General features: G+C 36.6%; 1 protein-coding gene across 5 annotated transcripts in view; it reads left to right on the plus strand.

The window, feature by feature from the left end:
• Positions 1-22,587, plus strand: part of NEXN (nexilin F-actin binding protein) — a 60,884-nt gene that overhangs the window by 31,877 nt on the left and 6,420 nt on the right. For 2 of the 5 annotated variants that reach the window (XM_066376603.1, XM_066376602.1), the window contains exons 2-10: positions 6,385-6,463; positions 7,961-8,152; positions 8,359-8,437; positions 8,522-8,670; positions 13,876-13,917; positions 15,077-15,256; positions 15,363-15,539; positions 19,360-19,548; positions 20,864-21,061. In XM_066376603.1, coding sequence (XP_066232700.1) covers positions 6,437-6,463; positions 7,961-8,152; positions 8,359-8,437; positions 8,522-8,670; positions 13,876-13,917; positions 15,077-15,256; positions 15,363-15,539; positions 19,360-19,548; positions 20,864-21,061 — 1,233 coding nt within the window. In that variant the 5' untranslated portion in view covers positions 6,385-6,436. The remainder of the gene's footprint in view (positions 1-6,384; positions 6,464-7,960; positions 8,153-8,358; positions 8,438-8,521; positions 8,671-13,875; positions 13,918-15,076; positions 15,257-15,362; positions 15,540-19,359; positions 19,549-20,863; positions 21,062-22,587) is intronic. The other 3 variants (XM_066376607.1, XM_066376606.1, XM_066376605.1) reach the window with 2 other exon arrangements.

The following is a 22,587-nucleotide window of genomic DNA, read 5'->3' on the forward strand; positions in this document are numbered from 1 at the left end:
CAAATTGAATCTGATAGTATGCCAGAAGGATACTGCATCATGACCAAATAAAGTTTATCCTAGGAATGGAAGGTTTATTTAACATTTGAGGTTTTTCTGCTATGTAAGGACATAGCTAACAGACAGCCATCTCTGAATCAGGAAGGAGGCCTTCACCAGATGCTGAATTTGCCAGCACATTAATCTTGAACTTTCCAGCCTCCAGAACTGTTAGCAATAAACGTTATTTAGCCCTGGCCACGTAGCTCAGCTGGTTAGAGCATTGTCCTGACACACCAAGGTTGCAGGTCCCATCCCATCAGGGCACGTAAGAAGCACCAGTCAGTGCATAAATAAGTGGAACAACAAATTGATGTTTCTCTTTCTCTCTCTCTCGAAAATAATTTTTAAAAAAATTTAAAGGAAGTTTATTTAACATTTAAAAGTAATTAATTCAACATAATAAAAATAAAAACTACAGGCAGTCCCTAAGTTACGAACAAGATAGGTTCTGTAGGTTGGAAAATGTTTAAGTATTTATATGCACAGAAAGGTATAAAATAAATACTATGTTAAGACAAACATCTAACTTGCATTTGATAGGTAAATGTACCTGTTCCAACTTACATACAAATTCAACTTAACAACAAATCTACAGAACCTACCTTGTTTGTAACCTAGGAACTGCCTGTATATAATTAAGAGACACAAGAAAGGCATTAGATTAGATTCAACATCCATTCCTGAAATCACTCCAGTATAATACGAGTAGAAAGGAATTTAATCTGGTATAGGGCATCTAGGAAAAAAATCTGTAGCTAAAATCACACTTAATGGTGAAAGAACATTTTCCCCTAGGATCAGGAACAAGACAAATAATTCTAATCTCATTACTTCTATTTAACAAATACTGGAAGTTCTAGCTAATAAAATCAAGCCAGAAAGAAGGAATAAAAGTCATCCAAATTTTACCAATTTTACCAAACAAACAAACGTGTCTATGTAGAAAATATGGTGAAAGCTAAAAAAAATGTAATTAATAACTTACTATAGTAAGTAGCAGTATATAAGATCAGAATACAAAAATAAATTATATTTTTATATACTAGCAATAGACAATGAACAATTGAAATCTCAAAACAACACCATTTACAATAGCATCAACAAATATAAAATTATTTTGAGATAAGTCTCACAGAAGATATGGTCTTCCATGCTGAATACTATAAAACATTTCTGAGAAAAAATGATAGAAGATGTAAATGAAAGGAGAGATATAGTATGTTCTTTGATCATAACATTCAATATTATGAAGATGTCAATTCTTGCCAAATTTATCTACAGAATCAGTCCCAATAAAAATCTCAGCAGGTACCCTGGCCAGATAGCTCAGTTGGTTAGAACATTGACTCAATACACGTCAAGGTTGCAGGTTTGATCCCAGTCAGGGCACATGCAGGAATCAAGCATAACTAAATGAAACAACAAATTGATGTTTCTCTCTCTCTTTCTCTCTCACTCTCCCTTCCTCTCTCTCTCTCTAAAAGTCAATAAATTAAAAAAAATTTAATCTCAGCAGGTATTTTTACAGAAATTGAAAATATAATTCTAAAATTTATATATTATATAAATGCAAAGGACCTAAAATAGCTAAAATAACTGAGGAACAAAGCCAGAGTTACACTACCTTTTTCCAAAGTTTATTATAAAGCACAATAATCAAGCCTATAAGGTACACTAATCAAAGCTTAGTAATGATAGTTTAAAAAAGAAAGAAAGCAGTGTGATATTGGCATCAAGAGAGACAAATTGATTAATGGAACAGAATAGAGGCTCCAGAAATAGACTCACACATACAGGTTAATTGATTTTTGACAAAGATACAAAAGCATTTCAGTGGAGAAATGATACATTTTTTCAATAAATATTCCTGGAAAAATTGTTATTCATGTGAAAAAAATGAACTTGCACCATATTACAAAAATTAACTCAAAATGGATAAAAAATGTAAGTGCATTAACTTAAAACTATAAAACTTTTAGAGCCCTGGCCGGTTGGCTCAGTGGTAGAGCATTGGCCTGGCGTGCAGGAGTCTTGGGTTCGATTCCCGGCCAGGGCACACAAGAGAAGTGCCCATCTGCTTCTCCACCCCTCCCCCTCTCCTTCCTCTCTGTCTCTCTCTTCCCCTCCCACAGCCGATGCTCCATTGGAGCAAAAGATGGCCCGGGCGCTGAGGATGGCTCCTTGGCCTCTGCCCCAGGCGCTAGAGTGGCTCTGGTCACAACAGAGTAATGCCCCGGATGGGCAGAGCATCGCCCCCTGGTGGGCATGTCGGGTGGATCCCGGTCGGGCACATGCAGGAGTCTGTCTGACTGCCTCCCGGTTTCCAGCTTCAGGAAAATAAAAAAAAAAAACACAAAAAACTTTTAGGAAAAAAGCATCAGTTCTTTGTGATTATGCCAGGCCAGTACAACATCAAAAACACAAACCATGGCCTGACCAGGTGGTGGCGCAGTGGATAGAGCATCGGACTGGGATGCCGAGGACCCAGGTTCGAGACCCCGAGGTCGCCAGCTTGAGCGAGGGCTCATCTGGTTGAGCCCAATGTCGCTGGCTCAAGCAAGGGGTTACTTGGTCTGCTAAAGGCCCGTGGTCAAGGCACATAAAAAAAAAAAAAAAAACCAGCAAAAACACAAACCATGAAAGTAAATATTGATATAGTGAACTTTATCAAAATGAAGAATTTATGCTTTTCAAAAGACACTGTTAAGAAAATGAAAAGACTGCCTGACCTGTGTTGGCGCAGTGGATAGAGAGTCAACCTGGAACGCTGAGGTTGCCGGTTCAAAATCCTGGCTTACCCCAGTCAAGGCACATATGAGAAATAATCAATGAACAACTAAAAGGAAACAACTATGAGTTGATGCTTCTTGCCCTCTCTCTCTCTAAAAATTAATCAATAAAAAAAACCTTTAAAAACAAATGAAAATGAAAATACAAGTCAAAGAGTGGGAAAAAATTTTTGCCAGTTATAAACCTAATATGGGTTTTGTATTTAGAATATATAAAGTATTCTCAAAACTTAAAATGGAAAAATAAACCAGTGATGAAATGGGCAAGTGATTTGAAGAGATACTTCCACCAATGAATGTTTACAGATAGAAAAGGAATATGTCAGAAGATGTTTAATACCATTAGTTATAAGGGAAATGCAAATTAAAACTATAATGTGATGTCATTACACACCTTTAGAATGTCTGATATTAAGAAGACCATACAAAGTATCAATGCAGATATAAAGTATAGCTCTCAAACACTATTGGTGGGAAGATAAAATGATACAAGCACATAGTAAACATTTTAGCTGTTTCTTAAAATGTGGAACATACATCAAGTACAAGGCCTAGCCATTACACTTTATTTACCCAAGAGCAATAAAAAAGCACATGTCCACAGTTAGAATTGTACAAGAATATTCTTAACAACTTGATAGTAACTGAAAAAAAACCTTAATATCCATCAAAAAAATGAATGATTGGCCTGGCCATTTGGCTCAGTGGTAGAGTGTTGGCTCGGCTTGTAAAAGTCCTGGATTAAAAAAAAAAAAAAAAAAAAAAAAAGTCCTGGATTAGATTCTCTGTCAGGAAACACAGGAGAAGCATCCATCTACTTCTTCACCCTTCCCCCTCTCCTTCCTCTCTCTCTCTTCCCCTCCTGCAACCAAGGATCCATTGGAGCAAAGTTGGCCTGGGCGCCGAGGACAGCTCCATGGCCTCTGCCTCAGGCGCTAGAATGGCTCCCGCCTCAATGGAGCAACACCCCACCCAGATGGGCAGAGCATTGCCCCCTGGCGGGTATGCCGGGTGGATCCTGGTCGGGTGCATGTGGGAACTTGACTGCCTCCTCAGTTCTAACTTTGGAAAAATAAAAAAATACAAAATGAATGGTTAACAAATTGTGGTATATAAAAATAGTGTTATATAATAATAAAAAGAATGAACTGTTGATATATGCAACAACATGGATGAACCTCAAAATAATTATGCTGGGTGAAAGAAGCCAGATGATAGAGTATATACTATATGATTCCATTTATAGAAAATTTGATCTATAGTGACAGAAAGCATATCTGCCTGGTGTGTGTGTGGGGGGGCAAGAACAGGAGGGAGGTAATGTGTCTGAGAAACATTTGGGGGTAATGTGTAGATTCAATATTTTGATTGTGGTGATGGTGTCTTGGGTATATACAGATGTCAGAACTAATCAAATTGTGAGCTTTCAAAAAGTGTAGTTTAGCCTGACCAGGCAATGGCGCAGTGAATAGAGTGTCGGACTGGGATGTGGAAGACCCAGGTTCGAGACCCCGAGGTTGCCAGCTTGAGCACGAGCTCATCTGGCTTGAGCAAAAAAAGCTCACCAGCTTGGACCCAAGGTCGCTGGCTCGAGCAAGGGGTCACTCAGTCTGCTGAAGGCCCGTGGTCAAGGCACATATGAGAAAGCAATCAATGAACAACTAAGGTGTTGCAATGAGAAACTGATGATTGATGCTTCTCATCTCTCTCCATTCCTATCTGTCTGTCCCTATCTATCCCTCTCTCTGACTCACTCTCTCTCTGTCCCTGTTAAAAAAAAATCAATGAATTTATAAATAAATGTAACAACAAATCCACATATTTTCTCTCTCTCTCTCTCCCTCTCCCATCTCTCTAAGATCAATAAAAAAAATTTTTTTAAAGTGTAGTTTATTGAATGTCAGCTATATCTTAGTAAAGCTGTTTTATTTTTATTTTAACCCCAATAAATAAATTACAATAAAACTCTAAAAAGTATTCAGTTAATCCAGAAGTAGGCAGGAAAAGAGTAATAAAGGAACAAAAAGAGAGGGGGGAAATAAAGAAAAAAACGGTAGCCTAACGAGGCGGTGGCACAGTGGATAGAGCATTGGACTGGGACACGGAGGACCCAGGTTCAAAACCCTGAGGTCATCAGCTTGAGTGTGGGCTCATCTGGTTTGAGCAAGGCTCACCAGTTTGAGCCCAAGGTTACTGGCTTGAGCAGGGGTTACTTGGTCATTGGCACGAATGAGAAAGCAGTCAATGAACAACTAAGGTGCCGCAATGAAGAATTGATGCTTCTCATTTCTCTCCCTTCCTGTCTGTCTGTCCCTGTCTGTCTCTCTCTGTCTCTGTCACAAAAAAAAGAAACAAACAAACGGTAGACTTAAGTCTATTCATATAAGTAATTAAATGAAATGTTAAAGACTAAACACTGCAAAGATTATCAGAATTGATTTTTTTAAAAAGCAAAGTCCAGCCTGACCAGGTGGAGGCACTGTGGATAGAGCATTGGCCTGGGATGCTGAGGAACCAGGTTTAAAACTATAAGTTCACTGGCTTGAGCGTAGGATCATAGACATGACCCCATGATTGCTGGCTTGAGCCCTAAGGTCACTGGTTTGAAGCTCAAGGTCATCACTGATTTGAGCTCAAGGTCACTGGCTTGAGCAAGGGGTCACTGGCTCAGCTGGAGCCCCCTGGTCAAGACACATAGGAGAAAGCAATCAGTGAACAACTGAAGTGCCACAACTATGAGTTGATGCTCATCTCTCTCCCTTCCCGTCTGTCTGTCCCTGTCAGTCCCTATTTCTCTCTCTCTCTCTCTCTCTCTCTCACACACACACACACACACACACTAAAAAAATAAAAATTAAAAAATAAATAAATCGAAATCCAATTGTATTCTGTGTCTAAGAGATGTACGTGCATATGAAGACAGAGATAAGTTGAAAATTAATGGCTAGAAAATTATATGCCATGGAAACCAAGCTAAAGAAGGTTGATGGGGTTATTTTAATATTAGGTAAGTTCAAGGGAATGAGGTAAAAAGAGGGAAATTTCATACTGATGAAAAAGTCAATTCAAACAGAAGAAATTACAATCATAATATATATGTACTTAAAAGAGTTCAGAATTACATGAGATAGAAATGACAGAATTAGAAGAACAGACAATTCCACATAGTTGAAGACTGATAAAACTAAACAGAAAAAAGGTAAGGACATAGAAATTTAAATAACACAACCACCTTGACCTGGTTGATATTTATAGAATAATACACCTAATAACTACAGAATACAGATTCTTTGCAAGTGAACTAGATATTTTCACAAAGCTTTTTTTTTGGATCATAAACTTACAAAGGTCTTTCAATACCAGGCATCTTGTACCTTCTGTACCCTAAATCTTGGGAAAAGAAGCTGAGGGTTATTAGTTTAGTACTTGCCTGAATAATGTCAGTATTTCTTAAAGAGCAATTAACATGCTATTATTGTTCACAAACATGCATAGCACATTTTACAAATTAAGTCATTAAAAATTGTTATTCAATACTAATATATTTTTTCAGGTGCAAAAATATACAAAGCTTCATAATCACCCCAAGACCACACAGAGCAAACATGAATGATATTTCTCAAAAGGCTGAGGTAAGTCTCAAAAGTAAAAATAATGGGAGACTAAGGAAGTGGGGGGAGATATATATTCAGTGGGATACTTGAATCTATGTAAACACAAATTAAAATCATAACTAAAAAAATAATGGGAGAAACACAGGGTTGACTGTACAAACATAAGGAAACATAAGGTAGAAAGGGCAATTGTTTAGTGGAAAGGTCATCTTGAGAAGTTCATAGTAACATAGTGTCAAGATAAATAACGTAAGAAGTAAAATTCATAGGCTGGTCTTGGGCCCTGCATTTTCACTTGGGTTCTAATCTAGAAATCATGATTACTAAATTTGCAAATGATAGTGAAGTGGACATGATGGGCGGTATCTTGAATAGAATTTTAATATCTTGGCAAGTCTTAGAAGTAACTTTTTTCCATTGAAAAATGATTTGATGTATACTCTTAGGAAGGAGCGTACTTCCCTTTCAGGGGAGGTTCCTTTTAAGCGCATCCTCCAGCAGCTGCAATACAACTTCTCTTAGCCATTTTCTGCAGTTACTGAGAGTTGTCATAAGAGCTCACTCCCAAATTTGGTGACACCCCAAAGTTATAAACGTTAAAAAACCTTAAATGCCCAGAGACACCTTACATGAATAAAATACTGTAGAGGCTGGGTATGCCCAGATAAATTAAGCAATTTGCCATTATTACTAGGAGAAAGGGTTTGGTGTTCTGAGCCACTGAAGCTTTATTTACTGAAACTCCTTTGAGAGATCAGCATAATTTTCAAAAATGATGAAAATAATTTGCTTTCCAGGTTTTACACTGGAGGAAAATCTTTTCTCCAGTCTTTTACCAGATTCTTCCTTCTTTTGCCATTTGGGAATTTTCCTCTTAGAGCTCATCCTACTTGGAATGACGCAGATTTCTCACACGTTTTTAATGTTGGTGTGTGGAAGTTCTGGCAAGGCAGTGCAGCAGTAACAATATAAGTCACTGCTTGTGCACGACTGTGGCACATCTCAGCTGCAAGTGAGAAAGGACTGGCCCTCTGTTTTGCTCAGATCCGATATGAAAACAAGCAAGGACATTAATGTGTGAATTGGGCTTTAAACTTGAAAGCCTAACTTTTGCTTTATTTTCAACTTCGTCTACTCTATTGAAATTAGTCTTGGTATTTTTTTAAGCAAGTGATGGGTGTAGGATGATAAAAATACAGGTCGTTTTAAATTAGAATCCAGTATTTGATTTTTATATTTCACTAGGGTGCAGCTTCAGGGAAATGCATGTACAAAATGGAAGTTCCAGACTATATATTAATATAATATTTACTATTGTATTTTCTATAATTTTCTTTTTGAGCTTAGATTTCAGAAAGTAGTCAGATTCTAATTGTTCAAATAAAGATTTCAAACTCATTTACATTTTTTGTTTCCACAAGTATTTCTTGTATTGCTTATTCTGATCTATCTTTACCTAATTTCTTCCTATCTTATTTTTAAAAACTTTCTTCTCTTTATTTTCTTCTAACGAAGATTCTGCTTTCTTCATCTAAACCTGTACCAAAAACCTATGTGCCAAAACTTGGCAAAGGTGATGTAAAGGATAAGTTTGAAGCCATGCAGAGGGCCAGGGAAGAAAGAAATCAAAGGAGATCTAGAGATGAAAAGCAAAGAAGAAAAGAACAATATATTAGAGAGAGAGAATGGAACAGGAGAAAGCAGGAGGTTATTTTATTTTCTTTTATTCCTGTATAAATACTTTCATTTTTTAAATTTACATTTTATTATTCACATTAACCATGTTTCATATTAACTATAATTAAAATAATTTTCTATATTTAAAAACTAATTTTCTATATTTAAAAACTCTGTGTATGATGTGGTTAGTCTAAATTTGTGACATGTTTATATTAATTTATTTAACCATCTAGATTAAAGACATGCTTGCTTCTGACGATGAGGAAGAGGTATCTTCTAGAATAGAAAAAGCTTATGTTCCGAAGCTAACAGGTAAGAAATTTGAAGGGTAAACTGTAAATGAAATTGCAAAAATGAAAAACGGCAAAATACCAAGCATGTTTCATATATTCTTAGGAACTGTTAAAGGTAAATTTGCTGAAATGGAGAAACAAAGACAAGAGGAAGAAAGGAAGAGAACAGAGGAGGAACGAAAACGCAGAATTGAGCAGGATATGTTAGAAAAGAGGAAGATACAACGGGAATTAGCAAAAAGGGCTGAGCAGGTATACACTAAATATTAAGTTGGTATTTGTTTCAGAAACTAATTTGACAGTTTAAAACTAATCATTATGTTGCCTCATTAAAATATTTTAACATACCATGAACTATTACATAGCAGCTAACTTGAAAACAAGATCTTAAGCACAAATATTTAATATCAAATGTCCAGAAGGATAAGGGCAGAATGTGCCTATTTTAAAGTTGAATACGGAGATGACTTTTGTTATATACCATCTTATCATTATACCCACATTCCTTACACTGTCCACATTGCTTACTTTTCTTAACATGTTCCAGGATTTTATAAAGATGTAAGGCAATTTCACATATAAACTGTCCACAAGCACATTAATAAAATACTGATCTTTTACTTATTTTTTCAAACTTTTTTCTAATTCTTAAAAAATTTATTGATTGATTTTAAAGAGGAAGGAGAGAGAGAGAGGAAGAGAAACATGCATTTGTTCCACTCTTTATGCATTCATTACTTGAGTTGTGTATGTGCACTGACCAGGGATTGAACCCACAACCTTGGCCTAATGGGACAACACTCTAACCAACTGAGCTACCTGGCTAGGGCCTAAATGCTGGTCATTTAATAGCAAGTAAAAAAAACTTGGTTATTATCAAACACTAAGGCATAATTTATGTATCTTTCTACACAAGATTTTGAAACCACTTAAATCACATTTTATTTAGTGATGGTATTATTAGCTAGTTTAATTTTATTTTAAATTGGGGATGGTAATAGGAGAGGGGAACAAATGTGTGACAGCCATTTCCTTTATATAACTGATGCCCATAGCCACAGAAGACAAATTAGAATTAAGGTACTGTATTATTACTGTAATTTATATAGTTTCTTAATGAACTTTGAATTCCCATATATTTTAGTTCAGAGCATGAGAACAAAGAGGCTGGTAAGTATTTTTGAAATACACAAGAATCTGATATAATTTCCAGAAAAAGCTAATCTGTAAATATTAATGATTCTAATGACACAGAAACTTGCATTTCTAATAGTCATAATTATATTTTAAATAAAGAACTGATTGATTCACAAAAATTTAACATATTGATATTTATTTTATATTATAAATAATCTGTAGTCATAGAGTTGAAAAGTTGACAGAAAATAGTTATGTTGTTTATGCACTTTGACCTGATCTACATTGGAAGATCAAAAGAGATGATTAATGTTTTGAGCTTTATGAGATAATAATGGTATTTATCTCCTAGAGTTACAAATAAGATTTTGCGAGTTAATAAATGCAAGGCATTTAGAACAGTGTCTGGTACAAAGTAAGTGAGCTGTAAAGACTTAATGTTTCACCTAAATAATAATACATATATGTAGATAAAATGCTGTGGAACCATTTTAATTTACCCTCTTTCTCTCATCAATATTTTAACAACTGTTGTAACATAGCATCTTCACAGTATATTGTTTCTTTAAAAAACATTTTAATTGCAAGATTGTACTTGGCTTTTCTATTTTTCTTTTGCTTACTCTTTAAGGTCTTAAACCTATTTGCTATGCTCCTTCTAGCTTCTGCTGCCTTTCTAAAATGAAAAGTGACAAAGAAAGCAAAGCGTATGCCATACTTGCATGTCAAAGAGATGTAATTACCCAGACTTTTCAAATAACCACTTCTATGGTACCAATAACCACTTGCATGGTGGCAAATAATGACATATGCCAGACATGTTATAGACATAGTTGAAAAAGCCTATATTTTATGACTATGTACTCTTTACCTGAGGAAAGGATGGTATATACTTCTGCCACCTCAAGTTGTCAAAGATTAGTATATCTTTTGCAACAAAATTTCAGAAGGGAATAAAATTATAATTATTATAAATTCTAAAGATAAAGTATACAACTATATGCAATTTTATTTATCATATAAATTATAAAATCAGGTAATGAAATTATAATAAAATATATAATTAAAATATACGGTGTTTAGCAGCAAATAGTGGGTATGCATACGGGCTAAGTCTACATTTTCTAAATCTGCTGGCCTTTTTCAAAAAGCACTGATTACTCACTAGACTTTAAGACCTATAACAACCTCAGGCATTGAATATATAGATAGTGGTTTCTCAAAGAAAAACTATGTGGATGTTGGAAGAGGTGAGTGTGAACATAATAAAAACATAGGATACTCAGAGAGAGATGAAAATAAAACATAATCATGGCAAAGAACCACTTTAGTAACCCTTGATACTACATAGCAGGGTGCCATAGAATCTTGGTTAATGACATTTTGGCCTATTAAATTATTTCAGAATATTTAGGTAGAACAAAATAAACTATTAATAGCAATTTAATTTTGCAAATATAAGGTCTAATTTTAAATCCTAATTAAGTACATTTTCTGCTCGAATCTAATAAAATTATCTTTGAATATAAGAAGTAGCCAAGAAGAGTCTTAACATTTGCTTGAAAAATCCACTTGTGCCAAGTTCATATTTAAGAAGGCTATATATAGAAGGGGTTCCTGAATTTAAGAGGGTGGCTAAGTAAAATTCTTCCCTATATTCTCAATGTCTGGCTTCCCATCATATCTCCTAGAACTTTTTATTGAGAGGTTAATATTATTTGTAGAGGAATTGTTAACATCCTTTGGAAGGGAAATAATTTTGTAGTTATTTTATTAGATCCACTTTTTTTTTTAGTGAGAGAGAGGAAGGGAGAGAGATGAGAAGCATCAAATCGTAGTAGTTGTGGCACTTTAGTTGTTCATTGATTGTTTTCTCATATGTGCCTTGACCAAGGGCTCCAGATGAGCCAGTGACCCCTTGCTCAAGCCAGCGACCTTAGGCTCAAGCTAGCGACCTTGGGCTCAAGCTAGTGACCATGGGGTCATGTCTATGTTCCCACACTCAAGCCAGCGACCCACACTCAAGCTGGTGAGGCTGTACTTAAGCCAGTAACCTCAGGGTCCCAGGTTGATACTCTGTCCACTGTTCCACTACCTTGTCAGGCTAAATTATCAATATTTTCTTAGTATAATACATTATTCAATATAACCTTCACCCAGCAAATTAGTGTGCTAAATAATTCTGTTACAAAGCAAATTATTCTGAACAAAACTATTAAAAATAAACTTAAAATATAAAATAAATTTATTTAAATGACTTGTTCACAATACTTATTTTTCAAGAAATTTGCTATCTTTTTTAATTGATTTTATTTTATTTATTTATTCATTTTTATTAGAGAGAGAGGAGAGAGAGAGAGAGAGAGAGAGAGAGAGAGAGAGGAAAGAGATAGAGAAAACAGAGGGAGGAGCAGGAAGCATCAACTCCCATATGTGCCTTGACCAGGCAAGCTTGGGGTTTCGAACCAGCGACTTCAGCGTTCCAGGTCAATGCTTTACCCAGTGCGCCACCACAGGTCAGGCAAAATTTGGTATCTTAATAAAATGTATTATTTCTTCCTTGACAGAGAATATAGACAAATGAGATGATGTCAGAACAGACTTAGCCAGCCGTTCCTAGAATGAACCAAGGTACAACAGAATTCCCCTTAGGCTGCGTGAGGAACACACTACTTCCAGGCTTGTTCGTTGGTGTTAAAAATCAAATTAAAACAATAAGCAATCTGGCCTGACCAGGCAGTGGCACAGTGGATAGAGCATAGGACTGGGACACAGAAGACCCAAGTTCGAAACCCCGAGGTCACTGGCTTGATTGCAGGCTCATCCAGCTTGAGCATGGGCACACCAGCTTGAGTGCGGGGTCGGTGGCTTGAGCATGGGATCATAGACATGACTCCATGGTTGCTTGCTTGAGCCCAAAGGTTGCTGGCTTGAGCAAGGGGTCAATGGCTTGGCCGGAGGCACCCTGTCAAGGCACATATGAGAAAGCAATCAATGAACAACTAAGGTGCTGCAACGAAGACTTGATGCTTCTCATCTTTCTCCCTTCCTTTCTGTCTATCCCTATCTGTACCTCTCTCTGTCTCTCTTTCTCTCTGCAACAAAAAAATAAATAAATAAACAATCTGAATGTTCATTTTCTAACTTTTCCCTCATTGCTTATGTTTCCTTTTCCTGAGATCTCAAACATTGCATTATTTAAATCACCTATCTTCTCTAATTTCTCATTTTGTTCTTTTACGTTAGCCTGCCCTTCACGCTAATATTGATGTGTCTTATTGAGTAATGGCCAAATCGAACTCCCTGTTTTTGAATGAGGGCCTTCTTTACCAAGATTTGGTCAAAATATAAACAATTACAACTTCCAGAATTTTTTTCCTTTTCTAAGCTAGCCATGTGAAAGCCTACCATTTTTACTGTATTTCATTGCATGTTTTATATATATATATATATATATATATATATATATTTTTTTTTTTTTTTTTTTTTTTTTTTTTTTTTTTTTTCTGAAGCTGGAAACAGGGAGAGACAGTCAGACAGACTCCCGCAGGCGCCCGACCGGGATCCACCCGGCACGCCCACCAGGGGCGACGCTCTGCCCACCAGGGGGCGATGCTCTGCCCCTCCGGGACGTCGCTCTGCTGCGACCAGAGCCACTCTAGGGCCTGGGGCAGAGGCCAAGGAGCCATCCCCAGTGCCCGGGCCATCTTTGCTCCAATGGAGCCTTGGCTGCGGGAGGGGAAGAGAGAGACAGAGTGGAAGGAGGGGGTGGGGGTGGAGAAGCAAATGGGCGCTTCTCCTATGTGCCCTGGCCGGGAATCGAACCCGGGTCCCCCGCATGCCAGGCCGATGCTCTACCTCTGAGCCAACCGGCCAGTGCCCATGTTATATTTTTGACATATATTTCTATTATAAAATACTGTTATCATGTTATTTCATTGCTAATGATAGCAGAGACAGAAAATGGAGAAATGTTTCTGTACCTCAGTTTAAGTGGATAATTTAATTAATAATTGCTGCTTATATAAGCTCACTGGCAGGTCATAATAGTTTGGAAGGGTCAATTATCCAAATTCCAGAATTACAAAGGTAGGCTTTATTTTAATTTTTTCTTCCTCTACTGTTCTCTAGATCTTGATATCAAAATGCAAAAACCAATATGAGATTTAATCTCCATTTAAAGGGATATAATTGGCTTATTTGAAACAATATAAAAGTATTTCAATTATTATAAATTGAAAATTTATTTTTCCATTATATGTTTAAAAGCAAAACCAGAAATCCGATGTAATGTAATGATATGAAATTCTCATTCAATAGATTGAGGACATAAACAATACGGGAACTGAATCAGCATCAGAGGTAAATGGACACTTACTTTAATGAAACAGTCACCTAAAATTATTTGATTCACAAATCATCTCTTAATTAAAATTTAAAAATTCCTTTTTTATAAATATAGCTACAACAAAAAGGACAAAAATAATTTGCAAAGCAAGACGATATTTTTGCACTTTCGAACACTATAGCTTAGTTGTTTTTAAAGAAAAGTATGCTTTTGTTTTCATGGTTAGAGACATGTCTCACTTTGAGATAGATATACACATATCTTGAACTGTGGCTAATAGGTGAGATTGTGCAAAACTAACAGTTTTAAAAGGCAGTTTTCTTCTCATCATTTGTCTTCTTCCCTCAGAGTTCCTGATAGTTTGTTTTGGTTATCATATACTAGTAGAGATTGAAGAATTATCTATTACCATAAAGAAATCTTTAACAGTCACAAAAAATTTCAGTTTTTTATCTAACAGAAAATTAAAAATAACTCAATCTGATGGTGTGCCTAAAACTACAGCTACATAAATTGGAAGCAATTTTATTTTAGGGGCATGTGTTACACATTATAGCTCTTCACTTTAATTTTGAAAAAGTTCAGAGGCAACAAAAGATTATATAATAGAGCCAATTAAAATACATTAAAATATATTTAAGAATGTTTTAATAGCATCAAATGCTAAAGAGTTTTGTTTATAATATAAAAGTGTTTTATAAATCACTTGGCAATAATGTTTTATTTTTCTCACTAAGTATTAGTTTTACTAAGTATTTTAAAACTTGCATGGAGAGAAAAATCATATGGAGAAACTTTCTTTGTATTTTTAAATTGAATCCATCCACCATCAAATTGATTTAGAATATACTCACAGGCCTGTTGTAAGCATTAGTGCATAGATAGCTAAATTCAGATAATGTCATGGGGTTTTATTCAAACAGCTGTATTAACACCATCTTGTAGGGAAAAAGCTGATCCTTGAACCTTGTCAGCAGTAGATTTGCAAGAAATTAACTCATAATGTACAGTGACTTTACAAATTTAATAGAAATCTGTAAAAAATATATAAATTTTTGTTCTTCATAACATTGATGGCAATGTAATAAAATTCACCAATGATGGAGGTCAAGTGCCATGAAACCTAAATTTTAATTATGAATAAATATGCTAATCGTCTATTTTGTAAATTAGGAAGGAGATGACTCACTACTTATAACAGTGGTACCTGTCAAATCACACAAAACATCTGGAAAAATAAAGAATTTTGAGGATCTAGAAAAAGAAAGGGTCAAGTATGAAGACGATAAAGGACTAAGATATGAAGAACAACAACGATCTCTCAAGGAAGCAAAGTGTCTTTCACTGGTCATGGTAATTTTTTATTTATTTATTTTTTTTATGGAACAAAAAGCAGTTGAGTTGGTTAGCAGCATTTCCCTTTATGATTAAAAGACGGGTTCTCATAATGTTTTCTTAGGATGATGAACTCAATAACGAGGCAAAAAACCCATCAGTTTCTCCTGGAAAACTGAAGCTAACTTTTGAGGAATTAGAGAGACAAAGACAAGAAATCCGAAGGAAGCAAGCTGAAGAAGAAGCAAGACAACGTTTAGAAGAAGAGAAGCGTGCGTTTGAAGAAGCAAGGCGGCAAATGGTAAAACCTGTAGACACACACATATATTACACATTTATATATGTAATGAGATTATGCACAATGTATAATTATGTACGTTTATATGTTTTAATATATAAATAATAAATCGCATGTAATTTATAATAGGTAATAATATAAATTATATTATAATATATAAATATTATATATAAAACATTTAATATTTGGGAAGGTAGCTGGCTTTAGGTAAGGTTCATTCCTATGACTTCCAAGAGATTTTCTATATAAAAAGGCCTGATTTTGAAACCATATATATATTCCAAATATAATATGTATCCATATTATTTTTTAATTTTCATTTCAGGACATTTTCTCTGATACCCTTTACATTTTTGGGTTTTTTAATTTTTTTTAATTTTTCTGAAGTTGGAAATGGGGAGGCAGTCAGACAGATTTTTGCATGTGCCCGACTGGGATCCACCCAGCATGCCCACCAGGGGGCAATGCTCCGCCAATCTGGGGCGCCGCTCTGTTGCAACCAAAGCCATTCTATCACCTGAGGCAGAGGCCATGGAGCCATCCTCAGCGCCCGGGTCAACTTTGCTCCAATGGAGCCTTGGCTGCAGGAGGGGAAGAGAGAGACAGAGAGGAAGGAGAGGGGGAGGAGTGGAGAAGCAGATGGGCGCTTCTCCTGTGTACCCCGGCCGGGAATCAAACCCAGGACTCCTGTACGCCAGGCTGATGCTCTACCACTGAGCCAACTGGCTAGGGCACATTTTTGTTTTTATAAATTGTTATAAATATGCAAAATAATTACTCAATGAATCTGGTTTATTTTCACCTGTTAGTTCATCCTGCAGTGAATTCAGTGGCAGGGTGAGCACCTTCATGTCTACTCAGAAGTGTACACTTAGTTTCATCCAGTTTTTCAAATGTTTGAACATATCAAAATAAGTTTACTATGGAATAAACAGTTTGCTATATAAGATACATACGTATGTGTGTATATGTGTGTGTGTGTGTGTGTGTGTGTGTGTGTGTTTGTATACATGTACATAGTGTAATGGTTAAGAAAGTGGATTTTGGGGGGAAAAAAGTGGATTTTAGAGGCAGATTGTCCAGATTCAGATATCTACCATTAAAATGTGTAACCACGGACAAGTTATTTAACCTCTTTCTTCATTTATAAAATTATGAAAATAATTGTGCATACTTCTTACTTGTTAAAAGAGCTAATACAGAAAGCAGTCAAAGAAGTGTCTGGCATATAGGAAGTGCATTTAAAATGTTAACTATCGCCTGACCAGGCGGTGGCGCAGTGGATATAAGCGTTGGACTGGGATGTGGAAGACCCAGGTTCGAGACGCAGGTTCGAGACCCCGTGGTCGCCAGCTTGAGCACGAACTTATCAAGTTTGAGCAAAGCTCACCAGCTTGAGCCCAAGGTCGCTGGCTTGAGCAAGGGGTCACTCAGTCTGCTGTAGCCCCCTGGTCAAGGCACATATGAGAAATCAATCAATGAACAACTAAAAAGTTGCAATGAAGAATTGATGTTTCTCATCTCTCTCCCTTCCTATCTGTCCCTCTCCCTGACTCTCTCTGTCTCTCCTACAAAAAAAATTTAACTATTATTATTATTATTATATTAATAGATTTATCAACAAAAAATAAAATTGAAAAAACAGTGATTCCACATTTCATGATAGAAATTTAAAAATGGCCTGACCAGGCAGTGTGGCAGTGGATAGAGCAATGGACTGGGATTCAGAGGACCCACGTTGGAATCCCTGTGGTCACCGGCTAGATCCCAAAGGTTACTGACTTGAGAAAGGGGTCACTTGCTCTACTGGAGCCTCCCCCCCCCCCCCCCCGGTCAAAGCACACATGAGAAAGCAATCAATGAACAACTAAGGTGCTGCAATGAAGAATTGATACTTCTCATCTCTTTCCTTCCTGTCTATCCCTATCTGTCCCTCTCTCTGCCTTTCTCTGTCCCTGTCCTCTCGCTAAAAAAAAAAAAAAGAATTTAAAACTAGACATTGATAATTTTTTAAAGCTTTAAGAATTTCTTGATCAACTTTAATGATGTTCTAAGGACTATATCTCTGAAAGTTTTAATTTTCTAGACATTTGTTTGAAAATGTCATAACTATTGGGTAATCATTGTTGCATAACAACTATACCTACTATATTTTATTAGGTATAGTTGCATACCTACTATATTTTATTAATTTAATTTAGGTTTTCATTGATTATAGAGAGAGAAACATTGATTTGTTGTTCCACTTATTTATGTATCTATCGGTAGATTCTTATATGTGCCCTGACTGGGGATCAAACCTGTAATCTTGGGCTATTGGGACTACGCTTTAACCAACTGAGCAATCTCGCTAGGGCCAGTACCTACACATTTTAGATATCACTGGTGGTCAATTTAGTAAACTGAAATAGAAATATCATCAATTAATCAAATCATAAAATTTAATGTCTAGGCCCTGGCTGGTTGGCTCAGTGGTTGAGCGTCGGCCTGGCGTGCAGGAGTCCTGGGTTTGGTTCCCGGCCAGGGCACACAGGAGAAGCGCCCATCTGCTTCTCCACCCCTCCCCCTCTCTTTCCTCTCTGTCTCTCTCTTCCCCTCCCGCAGCCAAGGCTCCATTGGAGTAAAGTTGGCCTGGGCGCTGAGGAAGGCTCTATGGCAGGGGTCCCCAAACTTTTTACACAGTGGGCCAGTTCACTGTCCCTCAGACTGTTGGAGGGCCGGACAAAAAAAAAAAACTATGAACAAATCCCTAAGCACACTGCACATATCTTATTTTAAAGTAAAAAAACAAAACAGGAACAAATACAATATTTAAAATAAAGAACAGGTAAGTTTAAATCAACAAACTGACCAGTATTTCAATGGGAACTATGGGCCTGCTTTTGGCTAATGAGATGGTTAGTGTCTGGTTCCATATTTGTCACTGTTAGCCGTAACAAGTGATATGACGTGCTTCCAGAGCCCTGACATGTGCGTCCCGCATCGCTGTGCTTTGTGGCGCCACCACATACAGCACACAGGATGCATCCTGTGCTCTCTCCCTGACCACCAATGAAAGAGGTGCCCCTTCCGGAAGTGCGGTGCGGGCCGGATAAATGGCCTCAGGGGGCCGCATGTGGCCTGCGGGCCGTAGTTTGGGGACCCCTGCTCTATGGCCTCTGCCTCAGGCGCTAGAATGGCTCTGGTTGCAACAGAGCAACGACCCAGACGGGCAGAGCATCGCCCCCTGATGGGCATGCCGGGTGGATCCCGGTCGGGTGCATGCGGGAGTCTGACTGCCTCATTTCCGACTTCAGAAAAATACAAAAAAAAAATTGACTATTTAATTAAATTAGAATTTTAATGATAAAATTATAAAATTTGAATTTTATATAAAATAATAATCGATTGGATTAGCATAAGGAGAAGTACCATAGTTCATGTAAATGATGAGAACTTTATTTTACTACCAAAGAGACTCTCTGTAGGTATATCTGAACCTCAATTCAAGTATACACACATACTCACACGTGTTACGTTTGTTCTGGAAAAGTTAATGTTTAATAACTCTTAAAGGACCCCTTAACATTTTTAAATGCTTCATCAGATCTATTTAAAATTTTGAATTGCTTGAGTATATATCACAAATATATATTTATTTGGAATTTCTCTAAATTTGAATACTTTATCATATAAGACAATGTAAAAGAGGTGTATTTTGGTCAAGTGTATTAATGGCAAAGAAACATTTCTGTGTGAGGTCGCTGAGTCTGTGTCTTGACTGATAATTCATTCCTGTCTTCAATGAATATCAATTCTAAGTAGTAAGTTGTTTCTTGGTTAGGTAAATGAAGAGGAGGAAAACCAAGACACAGAAAAAAATTTTAAAGGGTACCGCCCTGGTAAACTCAAACTGAGTTTTGAAGAAATGGAAAGACAAAGGAGAGAAGATGAAAAGAGAAAGGCGGAAGAAGAAGCCAGAAGGAGAATAGAGGAAGAAAAGAAGGCATTTGCTGAAGCAAGGAGAAGCATGGTAAGATAGAATGTAATTGGGGAGTGCCATTAGCGTGCATTCAGCTTTTTAGAGTGTGTTAAGGGAAACCATTAAACTCTGGGGAATACTCTATTATTTCTGAACCATGTGCCAAGTGTAGGGATGGCAAATAAGTTTTAAAATCTCCTGTGCCATAACACCTTTCAGTTAAAAGTGTTTGCTTCAATGTAGTGTTGAGAAGTGTCTAATTAAATTGCTATGTCTGGCACACAGGGTTGAATGTTGTCTTTTTTGTTGGGAAGGCATGCTTTCCAGAACTAGGTATCTAACAGAGAGTTCCTTACCCCCACCTTTCTCACTCACCTCTCCCTTTCCACATTTCTTCCTTCCTTCTTTCATTTATTTCTTTCTCTCCTTTCAATTTCCATCCCATCCAGTATATAGTAAATGACTAAAGCCATTTAATCACAATCATTTAACTAAAAAATGCTCACCCATCGCTTCTGGATATTGCTACCCAACTTAATTCTCAGTTACACTTCTTGCACCATTTTTAATGTTTGTAAAATGTACAGTGTTCTGATACTTTATTTTCAAGAAAAGCTGACATGCAAATACATCTTTTTTATTAACATTTGAAAAATGTAACTTTTATTATGAACATGTACTATTTATCTTTTTTCCCCTGAAGTTAGAAACAGTGAGGCAGTCAGACTCCTGCATGCACCCAACTGTGATACACTCGGCATGCCAACCAGGGGGTGATGCTCAGCCTATCTGAGGCATTGCTCCGCTGCAACCGGAGCTATTCTAGTGTCTGAGGCATAGGCCATGGAGCCATCCTCAGCATCCAGGCCAGCTTTGCTCCATTGGAGCCTTGGCGGCAGGAGGGGAATAGATAGAATGGAGAAGGGAAAGGGTGGAGAAGCAGATGGGCACTTCTCCTGTGTGTCCTGGCTGGGATTCAAACCTGGGACTTCCACACGCCAGGCTGACGCTCTACTGCTGAGCCAACTGGCCAGAGCCTAGTAGAGGTTCATTTTAATTCTATTAAGTGTTCAATATTAGAAAATCTTAATGTCTAATTCAAACTACTTATAGTATAAAATCGAAGTATTTCTTTGTGTTCCTTGGTATGGAGATAGTCACCATTTCCTTTGTAATCACAAAATACCTTAGTCTTATATTTTCTAATAATTCCTCCCTTGTTTAGTCTTTGAAGAGAATTTAAATCTCCTGATTGTTAGTTCAGTGTGAAACCTTTCTACTCCAGTGATCACAGTTTCTACAAGAAATATTCCCTTTTTGGTATGTAAAATTCTGGCAAGAGTAATAACAGAATTATTTTAAATAGGTAGTAGATGATGACTCCCCAGAGATGTATAAAACAATCTCTCAAGAATCTCTTACACCGGGAAAACTGGAAATTAATTTTGAAGAATTATTAAAACAAAAAATGGAAGAAGAAAAACGACGAACAGAGGAAGAACGGAAGCATAAGCTAGAAATGGAAAAACAGGAATTTGAACAACTAAGACAAGAAATGGGAGAGGTAATATTTTAAGAAATATCCATTTATATTCCACAAGTATTCATTAATCAATGTATTTTACATGTATTGCCTTACAATAACTTTACTAGTATTATTCACATAAAGGAAATGCAACATACTCCAGTGAGGCACTTGATATATGTTATGTGCACTTTCTAGCCTGCCATAATTCTACTTCTTTCTTGGTAGTTTAAAAAATACAGAAGATTGCTGGTGACTGAGATATTGGTACAGTACCTTAAGTAAATATGTATTCCTATATACCACGAATTATGTGTGGTTATGTCATGATTGAGAACTGTTACAGAGTACTTAATATATGCATTTACACTTGTTATATCTTTGAAACAAATATTTATAGAAGTAAACTGATTAACTGAATCAAAATAAAATAAAAGTAGAAGGGACCATGGATACTAATAGGAACATCAGTTTGATAAGTCTTTGAATTATTTTAATTTACTAAAGATAGAACTTTAATGTTGTTACATATTTTAGTATGGAGTCTAGTATTGAAACGAAATACACACACACACTCACTGTATATGGCCATCTGCATGGATTTGCAACTTACCCCTCATAGGACCCCGTGCTCAGCAGGGTCATGCTTAGTGGTTTAATGCTCTCAAGTTGCCATCTTGAAATGTTAAATATTTTTATCTTTGAATTTCTGTGTTGTAAGTGAAAGCTAATTGGACAATGGAGCATGTACTCAAATCTTGGAGCCTTGGGTCACCCACAATCCTGCCTCCCCATGGTGGGATCTCAGCAGCCCTCTTCCCACCCCCTGATGCTTTTGAAACGGCAACTTCAGCAATTCCCGTCGATACTTTATCCACTGTGCCACCAGAGGACAGACCTGTTAACTTATTAAAAGTGATATTTAACTTGACTAGGCTACCATCAAATCAAAGAATTTTAGAGGTACTCTCTTTATAGAGATGAAAACATCATGTTGTGAGTTAAGTGATTAAGCAAAAGGCTGCACAGTAGGTGTGTCAGAACTAGAACTTATATCTGACAAGTGTTTTTTCAATTATATTTCACCTTCAACTAAACAAAGATTTTTCTACAATTCCTAGTAAAAGCTAACTTTGATATGCATATTTTAATTTTAGCAGGTTATAATGAAATGTTAAATGAGGTTTTGTGTGACCAGGCAGTGGCGCAGCTGATAAAGTGTCTACCTGGGATGCTAAGGACCCAGGTTCAAAACCCCAAGTTTGCTGGCTTGAGTGTGGGATCATAGACATAACTCCAGGGTCACTGGCTCAGTTGGAGCCCCCAGGTCAAGGCACTTAAAAGAAAGCAATCAATGAACTCAAGTGCCGCAATGAGTTAATGCTTCTCATCTTTCTCCCTTCCTGTCTGTCCATCTGTGTCTCTCGTTAAAAATTAAAAATAAATGAAGATTTGAGCCACAATCCCTAACGAAAAAATATTTTAAATGAAATGTTAACTAAAGTCTTAAATTTGTGGCACTACTTTTAATTTGTAAATTTAGATATTGTGTTGAGGGAGGTTAA

This window comes from Saccopteryx leptura, chromosome 3, assembly GCF_036850995.1.
Source record: "Saccopteryx leptura isolate mSacLep1 chromosome 3, mSacLep1_pri_phased_curated, whole genome shotgun sequence".
Lineage (NCBI taxonomy): Eukaryota > Metazoa > Chordata > Mammalia > Chiroptera > Emballonuridae > Saccopteryx > Saccopteryx leptura.